The sequence below is a fragment of the Clarias gariepinus genome, chromosome 5, assembly GCF_024256425.1.
Source record: "Clarias gariepinus isolate MV-2021 ecotype Netherlands chromosome 5, CGAR_prim_01v2, whole genome shotgun sequence".
In the NCBI taxonomy this organism is placed as follows: Eukaryota; Metazoa; Chordata; class Actinopteri; order Siluriformes; family Clariidae; genus Clarias; species Clarias gariepinus.
In genome coordinates this window covers 21215485-21235855 of record NC_071104.1, presented here as the reverse complement: position 1 = coordinate 21235855, position 20371 = coordinate 21215485, and the positions used below count along the sequence as shown (strand labels likewise).

The 20371-nt window shown below is 37.8% G+C and overlaps 1 protein-coding gene across 2 annotated transcripts; it reads right to left on the bottom strand.

Annotated features, from left to right (window-relative positions):
• Positions 1-46: 46 nt before the first annotated feature.
• appb (amyloid beta (A4) precursor protein b) lies at positions 47-18981 on the bottom strand. 2 transcript variants are annotated; one of them, XM_053496783.1, is made up of 17 exons: positions 18802-18981; positions 13164-13331; positions 11724-11853; positions 11476-11588; positions 10280-10467; positions 9792-10042; positions 8383-8553; positions 7305-7438; positions 7152-7226; positions 6273-6431; positions 6017-6145; positions 5827-5926; positions 5374-5571; positions 4524-4577; positions 2203-2294; positions 1872-2018; positions 47-1781 (listed from the first exon to the last, which is right to left on the bottom strand). In XM_053496783.1, exons 1-17 carry the CDS (start codon positions 18859-18861, stop codon positions 1680-1682), a joined length of 2271 nt encoding a protein of 756 aa, XP_053352758.1. In that variant the 5' UTR covers positions 18862-18981; the 3' UTR covers positions 47-1679. The 2 variants fall into 2 exon arrangements, with proteins under 2 accessions (XP_053352758.1, XP_053352759.1); XM_053496784.1 differs by lacking the exon at positions 8383-8553.
• Positions 18982-20371: the final 1390 nt, after the last annotated feature.

Sequence of the window (20371 nt, the reverse complement as noted above, 5' to 3'; positions counted from 1 at the left end):
CAGTATCTCACAAACCCATACTTCCAATCAAATTCAGACTATAAAGTTCTATGTACATTCAAAACGTTTTATTCATGGGATACAGTGTAGAAAGCATTGTTTTCCCAGTTTTAGCTGATGATTTTGATAGATGCATACAGGGGAAAAAAAAGGCATGGAAAGAAGGAGAGATTGACAAAAATGGAGTCTTGCCTTTCTTCACTGCCACAAGACATTCATCTCTGAGTATCTTTGCATAAAAAGAACACCTGATTTAACAGCATTATTCTATAACAGGAGGAAGTGAGTGTCATGTCTATCTTAACAAGTCTGAAATGTAGCGCTTTGATGAAATCACTTCCAGACTAGAAATGCCTGTAAGGCAATGGTTTGAGAGATTTAAGTAGTAAATCAGGTGTTCATCTATGCCACCTTTCTATGGCCTTCCTTTTAGTTCTGATGCTTTCTTATAATAGCACATGCCCATTTGGCCCTCTGAGAGATAAAGTGAGCGGACGATAAACAGGAAAGATGTGAAAAGCAGCAACGGTTCAATCCTACTTGTTGTTTGTGAATGTCACTGATACAATGCAATGTAAATGGAAAATATATTTCTATTCCAAAAACATGGACAAAAAGAATAAGTCCACTCTTTCCTTCTATTATTAACTCCTGAGATGGAAAGAAAGTAAACAGGGCCAAAGTAAAAGACCCCCTGAAAAATAAACCACAACGAATGCATAGGATACCAACAAAACACATGGGCTAGGTATTATGTTATTACAGCTTCTCCAGCACCATGCAGCTGTGTGTGTGCACGAATTTTATACAACAGTCTAAAAGAAAAGCACTGAGTTAATTTAAAGCATGTATCTGAATCAACACTGCTTTAAAGACATTTGGAATTTGCTATTCTGTAAAATTACAATGATCACAAGAAAACACTAAAATGTACAATCCTGTTATAATCTCTACTTTAAGAGAGGGTGATACCAGCATGTGGATCAGAAACCTTCTCTCTGTCATAATTGCCATGCACTAAATAGGTACAGCTATTTTCTGCTTTGTTTCAACACAACACACAAAAAAACAAACTTCAATATTTATCATCTTAAGCATTATTTATATATGTATAATCTTTTTAAAAATTATTTTTTAAATATTTCTCTGAAAAAAAAAACAACAACAAAAGAAACTAGACCTAGGCCTAGAAATGTCTGATAATAGAAAGCTCAAAAAGATGAGTACATTTTTCTTGCTTCTGGCCATCTTTGCATTCAAAGTCTTTTATACGTGAGTCCAGCCTAGCTGTTGTCCGAATATCCAGGAAAGACAGAAGGATTGTGGGAAGTCATAGAAGATGAAAAATTAAGGAGCACATACAAAGCTAAAGCAGAGAGGAGAAATGGATGGACTGGGAAAATGACTAGGTGAAAATGCAAGTAGATACTTAGTGCTTGGACTTGACTGACATGTATGGACGTCCGGACAGACAGACATATGGCTGGGTGAGGAAAAACGATGCATCGCTTTTCTGTGCAAACAACATGAACACTCATGTGATTGGATGAAATGGTCAGGTGATAAAAGCCACTCTCATCTCATAAGATCAGCACAAGAGCAGATGAAGGATCAGCATTTGTTCACTGTCCTGATAGAGAGGTGTGAGAGGGGAAGTGGTGTGGGGTGAGAATAAAGACTTAGTTCTGCATTTGTTCAAAGAACTTGTAGGTCGGGTTTTCATAACCATTCTGCTGCATCTTAGTGAGGTGGCGTTCTTCTGGAGTCACCGCGGCATCAACCTGAACACAAAGGTTTAGGTGAGACATGGTATGTATAGCACACATAATTAAGTAATAATAATAAAGTACAGAATGTTTTAAAACACAGACCTCTATGACGCCATGGTGGATGGAGGAGTACTGCTTCTTCCTCAGCATTATGAGAGTGATAACAATGATGGTAGCGATGACGACTCCTCCTACCATTAGGCCTATTATGGCTCCCTTATTAGAGCTTACATCGTCTGCGAAGAAGACCTGAATAGACAAAACATCTATAAATAATTTCCTCTGACACTTGAGAAACAATGGATTTTTAAAGAAAATCCATTATTCCCTCATAAAAATATTTGCATGCGGTACTCCTTTATATATATACGCCTGTCACTCCTCAATGTTTATGCTAAACTGCAAATAATAGAGCATATCAAAGTGTTTATACCAATCTTTGGTGATGTACTTCATATCCAGCGCTGTGCCTCTCTTCAGTGTCCATACGCAGCTCTGGCATCTCGTCTGGCTTAAGGCCAGACACTACACAAACATTAGAAAAATGACAATAATTATGAATACTTTTACAAAAACAAAAAGTCATTATGGGAATCCTTTTTTTATTTTAAACTTTACAGTATCTGTAACGTGTGATACTGTACACAAAAAATTTTAACTCTAAACCCACTTATAAAAAAAGTCTATATCTTTAACTCCTCCTTTGGCTATACATGTTCATGAGAAAGAATTTCTATTGGATAGCACAAAATCTTAAAGTTACAAGAAATACTTTTTGTTGCATTAGTCCAGTACTAATTTTATTTTTATAAAAATACCAAAGAAAAGCATTGGTAAATCAGTTTTCATATTTTTCCTAATCCTTACAGTGTCAAAATATGAATAACAGTATATTATGTATATATAACAGTATAACATGTATTTAGTATTTTTTGTCTGTGACAGTATTCTGGAGTTTAAATAATAAATGTAAACTAACGCCAGTGGAAAAAAACACTTTAGTGTATTACAAATATATTGAAATCCTCGATAGTACATTTTAAATATACAAACAAATGGTTGTACCATCAGTTAATATACAAAAATCATTATGCTTGTACCAAATTTTGGAATTAAATTTTAAACATACTTCAAAATAATTGTACTATAGTACACTTTACAAAAATATATTATAGGAAAATATACTTTAAGTGAAAGGTTGGTCTAATTTCCAAATCACACTTATTTAAACTTTGTTTTTAAATTTATTTTTGGTATGTTTTTAAAATATATGCTCAAAATAAATATTGTACAAATGTACAAAAAGTATACATACGAATAAAAGTTTTAATATATGGGTAGTTTCAGTATATTATCATTTAAATTCAAACGTACTTATTTATGCTTATATTTAGTGCACTACTCTCTCGTGCGTGCACTCTTTCAGACTTGTTTTTGCACTACAATCTCTCTCGTGCTCACTCTTAAACCCGTTTTTGCGTGCTGAAAATTACTTTTGCCCGTTCAAGATAATTTATGTTTGCACTCTCTCTCTCTTCTGCATGCTCACTAGCATAAAGCTACACTTGCACAAACTGCAGCAGCGTTAGAACTCTGCAGTCTGCAACTATTCCAGCAACCAGAGACTAGAATCGGCGCAACAACAGCCAATCAGAATCTGGAGGCGGGCGAATTCGGGTAGTGTGTTTTCTAATTGGCTCCCTAGGTTTCTGCTTTTAGTTTGGATTCACACTTGGAAGCTGCATCATTGCATGCGTTAGTTCGTATCGTTATTATTTTATTTTTATTGGCATAAGCTGCCTTTCATGGTTTTTGTTAGGTAATTTGGAATTAAGGACAGTACATAGTTTAAACTATAGAATGTATAGTCTGATGTGTTGTTGCTAAATCTTATGTACTTTGCTGCTGGTATAATGCTCCGTAGCTCCCGGCCTGTTTTCAGTCTCTGTGTAACAGATAGAATCAACACACCAGGTTTAAACTAATACTGTACCTGTATATTATAAAACTAATGTCTATCTTGGTTTAGACAACAGTTTAAATTTTAGTTTGTGTTTATAACAACCAAGCGTTTTGTTGAACATAAAAACTATAGTACTGTTTTTTTTGTAACCTTGTGCAAATTAAATCTGTTGAACTCTGGTCTTGAAAACTGGTCTTTGGACTTAATACTGAGATTTAACAGCAAAGAGATTCTAAATGGAAATGCCACAAATGTTTTTTGACCATTATCCTGCTTACATGAAAATTAAATAATGAGGGAATAACACAAACACAGAGTTGAACAACTGATTAGCCAATTTTCCAATTACTTTTGGTTCCTTTAAAGGAGCAGAGCACATACAGTATAAACATGCTGTAACTACTACAACTTTCACTACACCTTTTTTTAAGCTGAACATCTGCACATTGATCTAAATATATTTAACAGCAGTGTACTGTGTATATTTTCATGTTGTACTGTATTCTGCACTTTGTCTTGTATTTACTCTGCTGTCCCAGAGTACCTATGGACTATGTGCATAATTATATGCCCATATTATATGTACAGGGTGTTACTGTTTTTATAATTGTACACCATATTTTTAACAAGTGGATTGTTTTATTTTTCTCAGTACAGGGAAACATGCTGAGATATTACTGTGCCAAATCACTGTTATGCTGGAGATGCTTTGGAAAGTAGGTTAATAAATGCTTAACTGCTGCTTTAACACACTAATGTGTAACTATAGAAGTTTCAAAACAAGCACTCACCAGGTCGTGTGGGAAGTCCCCTATCTGGAGCTGGACGGGCATCTACAGGTTCAACTAAGAACAGCAAATATAACAAAGTGATTATATGCCAGGGGTAGCTCAGTGGTTAAGGCATTGGACTACGGTTCGGAAGATCCCAGGTTCAAACCCCACAACCACCAAGTTGCCACTGTTGGGCCCTTGAGCAAGGCCCTTAACCCTCAACTGCTCAGATGTGTAATGAGATAAAAAAAAAAATGTAAGTCGCTCTGGATAAGAGCGTCTGCCAAATGCCTAAATGTAAATATGCTGCAAAAGTTCCTGCATTGCTAATGAGTAAATCCTAGCAGGCTGAAAGAAAAAAACATTATACACAAGCCTTATTTTATTTCAGAGAACAAGAAAAAAATCTTTTCACATGTGCTCCAAGTAACAGGAAGAAAACAGCAAGTTAAAAAAATCTGGCAGTTAATAATTGTCAGCTTCTAGACTTTTAAGACCACTGTTACACTTTCACTATTGGTTGACAAGGCTGGTCCACATGAAGTCAGTGTTAAAGTTAGTTCACATGCTAATGTTATTTGTGTTTTGGCACTTTGTCTGAATGCTGCTTCACCTGAAAAAGCACCAAAGCTGTGGCAAAGGATTGAAAAGATTAAATGTTATGAACTAAAGTAAATGTTATTGCTTCTGCAACTACACACCATTAAATTTGATTGAGTTACAGAGATAACAAATTATTAGCAGTTCCAAACCTCGTAAGCCTCCAAGTTGTCTCTTTGTGCAAGTGTGCTATTAAGAGCTAAGGCCTGCTGTGCTAATAGAGCTCACTGTGCTTGTGATGTTGCACATGTGTGTAAGTTTAGTGTACCATGGTTATCAGTGTTGGCTTGGTTGAAGCTCTCGGGGTGGATAAACCCCAGGTTGTCCTGCTCCACGACTATGGAGTCCACAGATGGGGTACTGTCAGGGGGCATCAATGCATCATTACCGTAACTCACCCTCATATCAGACTGAACAGAGGAGAGCTGCTGAGCGGCCTCGGCTTGCACACGCACCAGAAGCAATGCTACATCGAGATACAGAGACAGAGACAAATTAAGTCTTAAGAGGAACATTAAATATTTTTCTGGAAATATATGCATTTTCATGCATTATGTATATTGTAACTGTTTCTATTTTGCATTTTATGGAAGGCATTTTGAAATCTTACTGAACATCTGTGGTTTACTACTGTATAAATGAACATTTAAATAAACAAAAAGTTCCATTCTAAGTCAAATGGAGAAACAGACAAAACAAACACTAATCACACAGTACTCACCCACTTGACCCTGGATTTCACTGGCCAATAGTGGGACCTTGTAGAGGTAGGCCACACTTTCATTCAGGCGCTCTTCAATGACACGCAGATGAGCTAGCACCTAGCAGCAGTAAGATTACAGGTCACTCTCTTATGCCGTTAGCAGCCAAAGGCTGCTCTAATATGTAAGTGCAGTCAGTGATGTGGATACCTGAGGACGAATCTGGGCTGCTTTCTTAGGGTCCACCATGCGAACATGCTCAAAATGTTTAAGTGTGTGCTGCCTGTCCTTCTGCTCAGCACGCACATACTTTTTGAACAAACCAAACACCTGGCGAGGCTGCAGAATGGAAAAAAGCAGTGATTGAGGAAGCTACTCAGCAGAATGTGTTCCACTATAGATCGGTATGTGTATGAGGCTGGACGGCAGGGGTGTAATTTGTCTGTTTGCACGCCCATATACGTACCCGGGGCTCATCAGCCTGCAGCGCAGTTAAGAAACTGTCCAGTGCCATACGTCGGCGATCATTAAGCAGAGCTTCTACCCGAGCAATGTGAGTCTCTACCAGCTGCTGCCTCTCATTGGCTGCTTCCTGTTCTAATGCCTCAACCTTCTCCTGGAAATGCTGTGCACAAAAACGCACAAAAAGGCCCACCACATTCACATCAATGTACATTACTGATATTGTTATTATTACTGTCAACCTGCCATTTTTATTAGTGAGCTTCAATTCAGCATTTGACCCAGTATTAATGTCCAACTGTACAGTATGCTATTGGGCATTATGGATTTTTCAGCAGCAAAAAGTTCCAGTCTGAGTCAAATGGAGAAACAGACAAAACAAACACTAATCATACAGTACTCACACACTTGACCCTGGATTTCTGGGGTCACAGCTGTCACTAATATTTGAGTGAAAATATCAAACCATACTGAACATGGCTATAGGGATTTAAAATGCTTAAATCACAGCTCTTTTAAAGTCACAACACTGATGTAGTAAAGCACAACAATAAATATTAGCCGCTGGCAAGTCTGCTTTTACTAAAGCAAAACGTACCCAATTAAAACAAAGCATATAATCTTATTTAAAATTTCTACCAAGAAATCAAATAATAATAACTATTATATACATAATTATAATAATAATAATGCTAGGAAGTGACCCAATTCTTATAGCTATATTTTGTTGCCAATTGCTTCTAGCACTAGTTTATCCTCACCATGTAGGATAGTTTTTGCAGGAGAACATGGCATTTAAAATTAATAGCAAATGAGATCAGGATGAAATTATGAACCAACCATATGAATACACCAATATGACATGGAATTCAATGTACTTTACCTGAATGACCGCCTTCTTATCAGCACGGGGAAGACTCTTCACCTGCCTCTCTGCCTCTTCCCACTCTCTCATCACCTAAAAGTAAAAAAGCGCTTAATTATTGTATTTAAAAAAATAATAATTCTCTCTTATTCCATCCTCCAAGACACTCACCTGGGACATCCTCTCTCTGTGTTTGGCCTCCAGGCGCTCTTTAGCTTTCTGGAAGTGGGAGTGTTCATTAATATCTCCAGGAGCCTCTAGGTAGCGGCCCACAGCGTCTGGGGGACTAGGAGCCATCGTGGGCACTGGGTTGGAGAAGATAAATAAGAGAAAAAAAAAATCATGAATCAAACATTTAACTCTAAAAGCAGAAAAGCTTTTCTTTTTTTTATTAAGCAGACTTTCTTAATGAAAACACAACTGTGTAATGCAAGTGTTAGTGAAAAAGACTCAAAGCCTTAGAATAACGTGCTAGAGAGGTGCAGGAATAGCCAGAAGAGGAACTCCTGTTGGCTGTGTGAAGAACCAATGTGTCTCTAACCACTGGCTATTGTTTGAATAAGAGAGAGAGGGAGAGAGGGACAGAAAAACAGAAAGACTAGTGTGTGTGTGTGTGTGTGTATGTGTGTGTGTATATGCGTGTGTATTGAGTATGTGTGCACATGTCCATGATTCAGAGTCCAGATTTTGCTGAGACAGTGTGGTGGATGTGCGAGTACATCTTATCAGGATGCTGGTGCAAGACAGCAAGTCTCCCACAGTGCACAACTAAGTGCTTAACTGTGCGGAAACCACAGAGATAAGGAACACAGCCACAGACTGGTCATACCAGATAGATTTGGACTAAAGAGGCAAACTTTACAAGAAAAACAAGGCTACTGCCACATAGAACATGTCAGCAAGTGATGAATGCAGGTTAGATTAAAAACCATCAACAGTCATTCACAGTGCAGCAATTAGAAGTACAAAGCAGTGGAAATGATTATAGAAAAAGACACACATAGATGACTACCACATTACTCCTACAGACACATTTAACATTTATTTAGCATTTCCTAAGAAGTAAGTGGTAAAGTTAAGTTAGTTGTGACTCCGAAGAGGTTCTTCACAGGTCTCTGTAGTCCATGCAGACTAACACAACCAGGCACAGTGCAGCACAGCGACGGGGAACATGGAGACACAGTGCTAGTTATCAGAAAAAGTGCCAAAATCTTCCTTCTAGACACGACATGTGCTCTCGGAGCCTTACACACGCTGCTGCTGCACACTGCCATGCAGTACTCCTCTGACTCAAAGTTATTGCGGTTGCCTCCGCAGCCCCCGAAGGTGAAAGGAGCACAGCGTCCTGTCTCGGCTACAAAGTACCACCGGGGCAGCTTGGCACGACACGGGCCTTTCCGTGCTGGAGCCCAGCACACAGCTGACAAAGGAGAGATGCTTCGAATTATACACACAATTGCAACTGTATACACTGCAGAGCTGCAGCCCAGATAAAGATCAATTATTAGAATGATTAACTCCAATGTGTTTTAAATATGTCTTATACCGCATTCAATCATCCTCTGTACTACTTATTCTTCACAGGAAGCCTGGAGCCTATTCCAGGAAATGTCAGGCACAAGACAGGGTACACCTGGAAAAGCATGCTACTTCATTGCAGGGCATACATGCACACATTAGACAATCATTCACAAACTGTGGACAATTTAGGAACACCAATTAGCCTAATCTGCATGTCTTTGGACTGTGGGAGGAAACCGGAGTACCTGGAGGAAACCCACAAAGCACAAGGCGGGAACCAAACTCTTGACCCTGTAGGTGCGAGGCCACAGTGCTAATCACAATGCCACAGTGCCGCCCCATCTTATAATTTAATTCAGTTCAATTTTATTTGTATAGCACTTTTACCAATTGTCATTGTTGCAAAGCAGCTTTACACAATCAAAAGAATTATTTAAGTTTGTATGGAATGTGAATGTGTATGAATCAAAATGGTCAGATTGTATTATATGTCTTGTACTTCTGGCTGTAATAAACAAGGGGTTTATATTAAAGCCCTCATTTTAATGTTGTTGTTTCTATTATCGCAGCTCATGCAAGGGGACTTGACTCCACGTGTTGCATTCACACAAACACACTCCAGAGTAGAGTCAGATCAATGCTTTAAATACAGAGTGCACAAACATGGCAGCTGTATTATGTTTTAACCACTCCTGTAACAAATAACAAATTATTCTGTTGGTTTAGAATGAGATTCTTACAATTACTAATTAGCAAATATAAACCACTTTTTAGCTGGACAACTATCGGACAAATAAAAGATTATTTGAGCCACAGATCACACATTATTTATGTAATGTTTTCATATTTTGACAACCCATTTCTGGTATATTGCTCTATATGTCCAAGAACACAGAATCTTGACTTTTAATGTATAGTATAAAATAACTGGCCAGGACTGATGCAAAAATAGAGAGGACAGACTTCACTTGAAGGACCTAATGCACATGTACAGTACACACTTATTCTGGCTGCAGACAGTGGGCATTTGCTCACACTAATGGTCTCACATTTCAAACAAAACCAATGCTATTTGTATGAAAATAATTATGCTGAACCTAGAGAATAGATATGTCCAATGTCTAATTACAATCTTACCTCGCACAACCTCTTCTATAGACTCAGTGGTCGTTGTAGTGGTAGTCGTCATTGCAACATTTGAAGCCTGCTCACTGGTTTCACGTTCGTTCATAATGTCCTCATCCTCATCGTCTTCCTCATCATCTTCCACACCGTCACCATCCTCATCGTTCTCCCAGGCCTCATCTACATCATCTCCCAAGTCTTCATCTACATCCACAGTAGCAGACTCCAGTTCCTGCCGTTCTGTAGGTGCTTGTTTGGGCAGGCTGGATCAGACAAGGAAAAATAATGGCAAAGGCTCCTGAGATAACAGAAATCGCTTTCAAATATTAAGTCTCATTTATATGTAATGTAATTCTCTCACAGGTGTAATTATATGTGATGTATTTGGATGCTAAGTCTATAGGTTTAAATGTGTTTGCACAAGATGTGTTTGATAAATATCATGTCACATTGTGTGTGTGCACATTTTTATTAGGTTGATGTGCGCCATATGCACAAACCTGTCAGTGTATTCATTCTCAGCGGCTCCCCACCAGACGTCTGAGTTGACTTCCTCCTGCTCTTCAGTCTCAGAGTCTCTCTGCTCCTCCAGTGGGCAGCATACAAACTCTACACCACGAAAACGGTCAATACCACATGGCAGTAGCATCCCAAAGTCATGCAGATTCATTGATCGGTCACCACATGACTGCGGGTGTGGAAGGAATATGAAAAACAGAAAGAACGAAAGTGAGTGAAAGTTGGTTTGTAAAAAGACATTTTGGTTCAGACAGGCTGCAGCCACCTTACATTAGTTTTGTATGGCTTAAGAGGTTTTGACTCAATTTTTTTGTTTAAAATGAATGCTGGCTTAGATTCAGTGAGAAAATGCTAAATTGCAATCTAATACAATCGCAACTAAACAAACAAACAAAAAAACAGTTAAAAGAGAAACCTAAAGTCATTCAGCTCCAATACATCATCAAAATTTTAATCTCGCTTAGCTACAAACATCACAGAAAAATTTCCAGGTGTGGCACGTACAAACACAAAACAGCTAAAGCAAACACACATCTCCCAAACCTAAAGTAAAAATATACAATCAAGACAGTACTAACTACTACTTTACATCAGACTTACTTATGCTTGGCTTAGATTAAAGGTGCACAAGTAATTGCATAAAAATAGAAATCGCAGTATGAACCTGTGTAATAGTTAATCACAAAAGACTGCAATTTATTACAGGTGATATATGCATAGACATAAATTTATGTAGAGTTGAATATTTTAGAAGAATGTAAGTATGTGTTAATTTTTTTAAATCCTTAATAATAAAAGGATTTATAAATATTGGCAAAGACCCTCTTAATGAGATCCTGTGTGTCGTTATTTGTCGTTGCCATAGATACTGTTGAATGCTTTTATTTTATAGTTGCATATTACAGTTTAAATCCTAATCAGTATTCACAATGCATTTTTTTTATCCAATCGTGCAGCCCTGGGCTAGAGCTAATTTTAACTTATTCCACTTAGCTGGGTCCAACAAAGAAATTATAATATTAGCTAAATATCACTATATTTGCAATAGCATAATTTATTCAATATTTTTAAGTTTACACAACTGGTTTTAAAGCATGATGTAGATTTTGTGTACCCCACTATCATTTCTTTACTGTTACTATGCAGAACATGTGCAGTATGTACTGTAGAACCTGACCTCTTTGGCCACAGTGTGCCAATGCAGGTGGCTCTCACACATATCCATCCGCTCCTGGTGTAGGAACTTACACTTGTCAGGAACCAAAAGGGCATCACTCACAAACTCACCGACTAGAAAACACAAACATATAATAATCAGTTAATAACTAATCACAGGTCTGTTGTCACTCTGTGAGAGAACACTTAACACCCTGTCATAGTCAGATTGCATTTCCAGCCACGTGACAGATCACCCATGACACTCACCCAGGCAGCGGTAGGGCACGACAATGTGTACGTGGTTGCGGCACTGACGTCTGCCCTTCTTGCACCAGTTTTGGATGCTGACTGGCTGGTTGGCCTCAACTACATTAGTGATCTGCAGGTCAGGATACACCTACAAAACAACAGACTACTAAGTGAAAATAAAATTTTCTTAGGCAGTTGAGGAGTATCAAAATTAATCATAAAAGGTAGGAGTGTGAAGAGATCTCGTGGTACGAGATTTCGCCAGATAAGATTTGTCTCGTGACGATATCCTTGCGTTATTGGCATGATGGAGTATGAGGGAGAAGTAAGGATAGAAGATGCGCCCGCAACATTGAAATCGTTGGTGTGGCAACATTTTGGATTCCTTGTGGAAATAAGAAACGGTGAAAAAATGACAGACAAGACAAAGACAATTTGCAAACAATGTAAGAAACTAATACCGTACACCTCTGCTAACACAAGCACTATGCAAAAGCATTTCGAAAACAACCACAGCTCTTTACTAAAAGCTGCGCCTGTGAAGAAAACGGAAAGCAATTCAATTCGCATGAAATAGCAAACAATCATAACAAATGCCTTTGCAGCTAAACTTTGACCATCCAATGCAAGAATCACGGCAATAACAAGAGACATTGGCGTTTTCATTGCATCCGATATGAGACCATTTTCTGTGGTGGAAAATCTGGGATTTCAGCGACTCATCCACACACTGGAACCAAAGCACGCCATACCTTATTCTTAAAAAAGAACATGACCATATCTTAGGCTGTTCTGTATAGGTCATTACCTCATTAACTAGGTCTTAGCTCTTTTTCCATGCTTAAGAAAATTTTGTTTTAAGTTTTAATTGAGTTTTAAAACAGCACTAGTCTGATAGTTACACTAATTATGGTTAATTGCATGTAAAGGGATATTTGTGTTTATTATTTCTTTTTTAGTTATACCATTTAATTTTATTGTGCAATTAATTGCCTGTCAGTTTGTGGCAAAATATTTTGCAGTGTTTACATGTTATTACTGCATATCATTCATCAAAATAGAAGTTTTATTTCATAAAGTTGATTTAAAAAGAAACATTTTTAAATCAACTTTACATTGCATTTTGTGTTTTTCAGTTAAATAAAAGCCTATTTTTGCTATATATTTAAACGTTGAGGATTTCCTTAAAAAAATGTCTCGTCTCGTTCTTGTGAACCCAGTCTCGTGTCTCGTCTCGTGGGAAAAGCGTCTTGTCACACCCCAAATAAAAGGTATACAATATCACCTAATATCTCAGTTTGTGGTACAACATTTACACTATTTCTTAAATTCCTCAAACCTACCATCTACTGCCATGAGGACAGCTCTAATCAGAAGGTACTCGATTATAATATTAAATATAATAATGTATATATATATTTTTTAAATGTTGATGGCTTTTACATATTCAGTTTATACCTCCTGGCAGTACTGCAGAATTCCCTCCTTGGTTCCGATGCAGCTCTTGGTGCCAGTAGGATCAGGCTCCCACTTGCCATTCTGGACACTGATATGCATGTTGAGTTTCCCACAGAACATGGCCACTTGAGGCTCAGCTAGCAGTCCCACTGAGTCATCTGATGGCACCTGCCAACAAGAGACATTGCACAGTGATGTAAATAAACTTTTGCACTTGATCAAGCTGAGGTATTTTAGATCATCCTGAAATGAAATTAATACCGATTCTCCTCCTTGCACCTTACTCAAATTTTGAGAAACTCATAATACATCATTATTTTGGGTCTACTATGTCAGGTAGGTTTTAATAAGGTTTTACCCCCACTGCAGGACCCAACATTTACCCATCATCCATAAGATAAGGTTTTTCACAGATGACTGAATGACAGTGACTGTTAATTTATTAACACAGCCATTTTTTATCCAGATGTTAGAATTTGGAGAATGATTCTGATGAACTTGGACAGGACTATCGAAGTAAAAAAGTAAAAGGACACAACATATAGCTTAAGATGTATGTATACAGCTTGTATGTAACTTGGTTCCTTTTATATACAGGTATATTCCAACAAATAATGTCCTCTTTAAGTTTTTATTATTTCAATACTATTCTCAAATCATTTACATATTCAAAAGCACAAAAGGCCGTAAATTAAATACGAAACTATTTTTAACAGGCTTTTAAAAAGTTACTTTCATAACTTTCATACTTTTTCTTCTGCAGGAAGTTAACGCCTCCGTGTCTCCTCCCTCGCTCTTGAAGAATTCTTATCAATTTGGAGAAATCCAACCAGTATGTCTTTTTCAAGCTGTTCTGGCACATACAGATTTACTGAATGCCAACTTTATTAAATATCAGTTGAACATTTCACTCTGTAGGCTTGCTGTAGAAATGTGTTCTCTGAAATCGATTAAAAGTGAAACTTTATGCCAATTTTGACTGCCACGGTGTCAGACTGAAAATCTCACTAGATTAAAGCCTCCTCCTGCCCACACGAGAATAAAAAAAATTCCCCTTCTCCTGCCAAATCTATTTTCATTCCCGACACATACCACAAAAGTGCTCTCTGTATGAACGTTTTTGCCAAACATCACTTTTATTGCATAAACAGTGCAACTCTTTCTCTCTTTGAAAGATGCTTGAACACAAGGTGTAGTGAACTATAAGGTTAGGAGGCCAGTTATGCACTAATGTAAAATTTTTCTTTTTTTCTGTTCTTAAGCCTTATAAACCTAATACTTTAAACTTTAAATATTTTTTTCCCTGGGAAATTAAATAAAAATATAAAATTTACATAAAAAAGGTAAAATATATATAATATAAAATTCTCATATTTTATCATATGTGTTTATATATATATATATATATATTTATTTATTTATTGTATCTACACTCACCTAAAGGATTATTAGGAACACCATACTAATACGGTGTTTGACCCCCTTTCGCCTTCAGAACTGCCTTAATTATACGTGGCAATAATTCAACAAGGTGCTGAGTTGATGGAGATTTGTGGGATGCACATCCAGGGCACGAAGCTCCCGTTCCAGCACATCCCAAAGATGCTCTATTGGGTTGAGATCTGGTGACCGTGGGGGCCATTTAAGTACAATAAACTCATTGTCATGTTCAAGAAACCAATTTGAAATGATTCAAGCATTGTGACATGGTGCATTATCCTGCTGGAAGTAGCCATCAGATGCGTACATGGTGGTTATAAAGGGATGGACATGGTCAGAAACATTAGACCCCTTAGTGCCAATTGGGCATTGTTGGCATTTAAACGATGCCCAATTTGAACTAAGGGGCCTAAAGTGTGCCAAGAAAACATCCCCCACACCATTACACCACCACCACCAGCCTGCACAGCGGTAACAAAGCATGATGGATGCATGTTCTCATTTTGTTTACGCCAAATTCTGACTCTACCATTTGAATGTCTTAACATCATCGAGCCTCATCAGACCAGGCAACATCAGTCTTCAACTGTCCAATTTTGGTGAGCTTGTGCAAATTGTAGCCTCTTTTTCCTATTTGTAGTGGAGATGAGTGGTACTCGGTGGGGTCTTATGCTGTTGTAGCCCATCCGCCTTAACGCTGTGCGTGTTGTGGCTTCACAAATGCTTTGCTCCATACCTTAGTTGTAACGAGTGGTTATTTTAGTCAAAGTTGCTCTTCTATCAGCTTGAATCAGTCGGCCCAATCTCCCCTGACCTCTAGCATCAACAAGGCATTTTCGCCCACAGGACTGCCGCATACTGGATGTTTTTCCCTTTTTACACCCTTCTTTGTAAAATCCAGAAATGGTTGTGCATGAAAATTCCATTAACTGTGCAGATTGTGAAATACTCAGACCGCCCGTCTGGCACCAACAACCATGCGACGCTCAAAATTGCTTAAATCACCTTTCTTTCTCATTCTAACATTCAGTTTGGAGTTCAGGAGATTGTCTTGACCAGGACCACACCCCTAAATGCATTGAAGCAACTGCCATGTGATTGGTTGATTAGATAATTGCATTAATGAGAAATTGAACAGGTGTTTCTAATAATCCTTTAGGTGAGTGTATATATAAAACAATCAAACATGCATATAGGACTCAGAGAATGAAGACACAAATTTTGTTAATTTTAACAAACAAGCTGACAAATAATTAAAGCAGGCTGTCTTGTACAAACCACAGCAGGAGAGAGAGAAAGAAAGAGAGAGAGAGAGCGTTGAAATATTAAAAAAAAAGATTGTAGCTGTTGTATTGTGTTTTTTATGACCTGTCTTTGACCACGAATGTTACAACATATACCCCACTAAATACAGAAAACACAACCAACACAGTACAAATAGACTAGAGTTCCACTGAGCACAAAAGACTGTTGTTTTCATATATTTGTTTGGAGTAACAAAGAAAGTTTTGATGATGCCATTGTGGCATCTGCATCTGGCCCATAAAGCCAAACCGAAAGTCTACACAAATTATAACATAATTACCATGGGCTCCATTATCAGCTCCTCCATGTCCTTAATTGACAAACTCTTAGGCACATGACGCAACACAGAAGTCCCTTGCTACACTGCTGATGTAAACAACTGTTAATACGCCAGATCCAAGATAATAAATATATGCAGTCATTGAGAACTAGTGCATAATACTCCAAAGATTCTCCCATTTCTGGCATCCCAGAATCTCTGGATGTTTGATCAGCGGCTTTTCTCAGGATATTAAAAGTTTAAAAATAAAAAGCTTTGTAAGCATTTCCTGCCAACAAACAATCACTTGCTGATAAATTTCAAAGCAAACATCTGCCTCTCAGCTTACTTCATGCCATCTGTTGAAATTCTTAGCACATCCTATAGTATAGGATGGCACACATGTACATTTACAAATTCAAATCCATTATGCAGCACCTGGTCAGGCATCTGCGTTTTAGCCTTCTATCACAAAGAGAAACTTGTTAGAGTAGAAACATTTCTCTGGAGGTTGTAATACCGTGAGTGACATTTCCTACAGGATACTAAATTTTTATTTAAAATACCAAAAACAAAGCAATAAAAGAGGAGGTTTTAGGGATGACCTAATTTTACACTAGCATTGGGTTTTAGGAAAACTTGCCATTCTGCGTTTTCTGTTATGGGAATCATTGGGAATCTCATCAGATGATTTTATTTAACTGTACAGTCCAGTAACAAGTGATTTACACATTATTAAGACAATATTTTACATCTCACAATTCTGTGACAAATGTTTATGACCAATTAATATGAATTTCTATCTTATATATCTCCCCCGTATGTGCTTGGTCAGTACATTTTGTACTCTGGCAGAAAAAATGCCCATATTCATGTAGGTACTCAGTTATACAGGGTGTCCTAAACATCTCCATGTGTAGGTGAAATTAACACTTATTCAGCAACATCTTAATTTATTTACAAAACATCCTCCACTTGACCATGATGATCTCATGTAAACCTATCTGGATAACCTATTATGCATCTAACCATTTAACTATCTCCATTACAGACTTACAAATTAGGCATGAGAACATTTTTATACTTGTACATACTTCATTGGTCAAAGGTATCCTTAAAGCCTATACGGGAAAAAAACAAAACATTATATAACTATGCATGAACATTTTTGTAAAACATTGTGTAAGTGTTAATTTCCCCTGTATATGAAGACACCTCCAGGGTGCAAGTTTGATTTCCGCCTTGGGTCTGTGTGCATGGAGTTCTCCCCTTGCTTGGTGACTCCAGTTTTCTCCTACAGTCCAAAGACATGCAGATGCGTTAATGTTGACCGGCGGGCCTACCCCGGTTGTAAAATAGAAAAAAAGAATTGTAGTCACCATTGGCCTCCACTGCTCCTAGTACGACCACAGAGGTTCTTGGATTGATGGATAAATGGATGTTCCATGAAAGACACTACATGTATTCCTGAGTATATAGATAAAAAGTGCACATCTCATCAGTTTGTTTTATGACAAAGCCGCCATCTGCTGTTCAATTTACGGTTACTAGATAAAAAGTAACAGATAATATATATATATAAAAAAAATATTTTTTTTACAACTATTAAAATCACCGAAGCGTGAAGTGCACTGCTGTAATTACTGGGAGCGTACGCCACGGTGCGCGCGCACACACATCACTGTTGCACTACAGCCGAATCATTTGGACTCACTGAGGACACACGTCTTACACTATTAGTGCACACAAATGCTAAACGAATCGCATCGTATGTCAGCGTTGTGCTGAATGACAGCAATGAGGCAGTCACTGCAGCCTGGCGGCTCGGCTACAGAAAAACGCCGCAGTTCTTCGGCGCCATCTTGCTTCTGCCAAGCAGCATCTTCTCCATCCAGAACCATCATCAGACTGGACACTGCGAGCATTTCGACGACACCCAAACGCCACCCGCTGTTAATAACACTTCTGATCGACATAATATACACACGTTATTCATTCATAAGTGATCTTAAATCCAGGCAGGATCTAAGCGTTTTTATTGACCAAAGCTTGACGTCTAATTGGCGCAACTTTAAACACCCTAGTCGTCAGGGCTTATATATATATATATATATATATATATATATAGAGAGAGAGAGAGAGAGAGACGGGGAGAGAGACGGGGAGATCGATAAAATGAGAAATATTTATCAAATAGCATATCACATCAATAAACAACGGATAAATGCAGGAGATAGAATCTCTCTAATCTTCAGCTCCTCACTTTGAACTCTCATAATCCTTTTGCTCATTTACACCAGATAAATAGATTTACTTGATTTTTTTTCCTGCCACTGGTACCAAGTGTCATCCAGGTACCCTTCACACATTAGAGCAGCTCCGTTACACACAAACCCATGAATATCCATGAATCCACCCGAACGTGTGGTGTACATCACTAATACAAAAACACATAACAGTAACCAGACTGTATAAACACACACACACACATCGCCAGGCTTTCATGCTACGGTAAACAGCATTTGCTGTGTCTGCATCCTTCATCCAGGCCTTACAGTGCGAACGGGTTGTTTTTTTCCCAGTGCCTTTAAGAAGAAAGACTTCACCCGTATTACACAACCCATGTTCTCTTACCTCGACAGCAAGCGACAGAGTCGCAGCTACGAGCAACACAAATGCCGTCCTTTCGCGCATGCTGTAATCCCTACGGCAGTGGCGCAACGCTGTTTAATAGTCGGAATAAATCTCCTTTCTCTTTTCCTCTGCTGTTGGTGCGTTATGATACTGCGAGATGCGCAGCTGCGCTAGCGCCAAACCACGTGATCCGACGTGGAACGGCTGGAATGGGAAAGTGGGCGTGGCTTAAGTGGCGAGATGTGTGGAGCTGTGGTTAGTAGTTAGCAGTCGTCCAAACGTCCGTCTGAGGCCCGCAGGTGCGAAGTGACATTCAGCATATAACAATTTTTTTTTTAATATTCCACCAGAAACGTCCCTAGTATCATAAAGTATGAACCACATAAAAAATATCCATAAATTTCTTATCAACGGGAGCGAATCCTCGTATTTGATATCTGTGGATCCTGAACTCCTTTAACCACTGTGAATTAAAGACATCTTTATGTTCATAATAAACCTACATGATTCTTTATAATATCTATTTATTTCTTTATCAATGAACAATAGGTGTTTTACCAGTTATAAAATCCAGCTTTATGAATCATTATGAATTATGCATTTTTTCTAAACCAAGGGGTAACCTATTCTATTTTGTAATTACAATACAGTAAAAATACCTGAAATTAAAGTAAAATACCCTAAATAAAAAGGAAAATTTTTACATACCTTTACGCATACATTTTTACCAAATATTTCCAAATGACAATACCAAAAATAAAGCTGTTCCAGAATAAATATAAGGCTGTTTTAACATGGCCATTACCAAAAAAGCAGTTCGACTCATGATTATTCTTTAACTTAGAGAATTTGCTGATTAACCTATATGTAACAGTTTATGGCAGCTATATTTTTTTTTTTTTTTTTTTTTTTAGAAATGACACATTTCAATGACGACGGACAATTTATTATTTTCGTCCTGCCACAAAATATTGGGAAAGAACCGTCCCAGTTAAAATTTGTATTAGGCTAAGCTTTCCTAGACTATTTTCTGGTGCCTTCAAGAGACATTTAAAAGGTTATGTCTACTATGTATTTTAAGTATCTATATGTGTCCTGTTTTATATCTTATATTACCCTAATGATAGTTTCAGTAAATGTTACAAATGTTAGAGCACTAAAGGATTATAAAAAGTTAGTAAATTACTAAAGCTTTAGTAATTTTGTTATTGTTCTTATAGCAGTACAACATCAAAACAAATTTATTTTTACAGTGGTCAGATACTTAAACAATGTAATGACAGCTATATGGATGATGTGTGGAGCCATGGTTGGGTATTAGCTGTTGCCCAAAGTCCATCTGAGGTATAAAGCATCATTCAGCACGTAACAGTGCTGTATTTGTCTTTGGAAAATATTCCAGCAGAAACATCTCTAGTATTCCAAAGTATGAACTGACTCATAGTCTCTACCACTTCCACCTGTATACAGGGTGACAGAGTTCTCATTTCAGGAAACTTAGGACACAAAGCAGGATGCTAATCTGTTGCAGGGAACACACACACACACACACACACACACACTGTGAGAG

Excerpts from the sequence above, each read along its gene's own strand:
- appb (XM_053496783.1), bottom strand. The coding sequence starts at position 18,861 with ATGCGCGAAAGGACGGCATTTGTGTTGCTCGTAGCTGCGACTCTGTCG. Across the intron at positions 10,468-11,475 it reads GGCACACTGTGGCCAAAGAG|TCATGTGGTGACCGATCAAT; the intron begins GTCAGGTTCTAC and ends CCACACCCGCAG. Across the intron at positions 7,227-7,304 it reads ACAGAGAGAGGATGTCCCAG|GTGATGAGAGAGTGGGAAGA; the intron begins GTGAGTGTCTTG and ends TTTTACTTTTAG.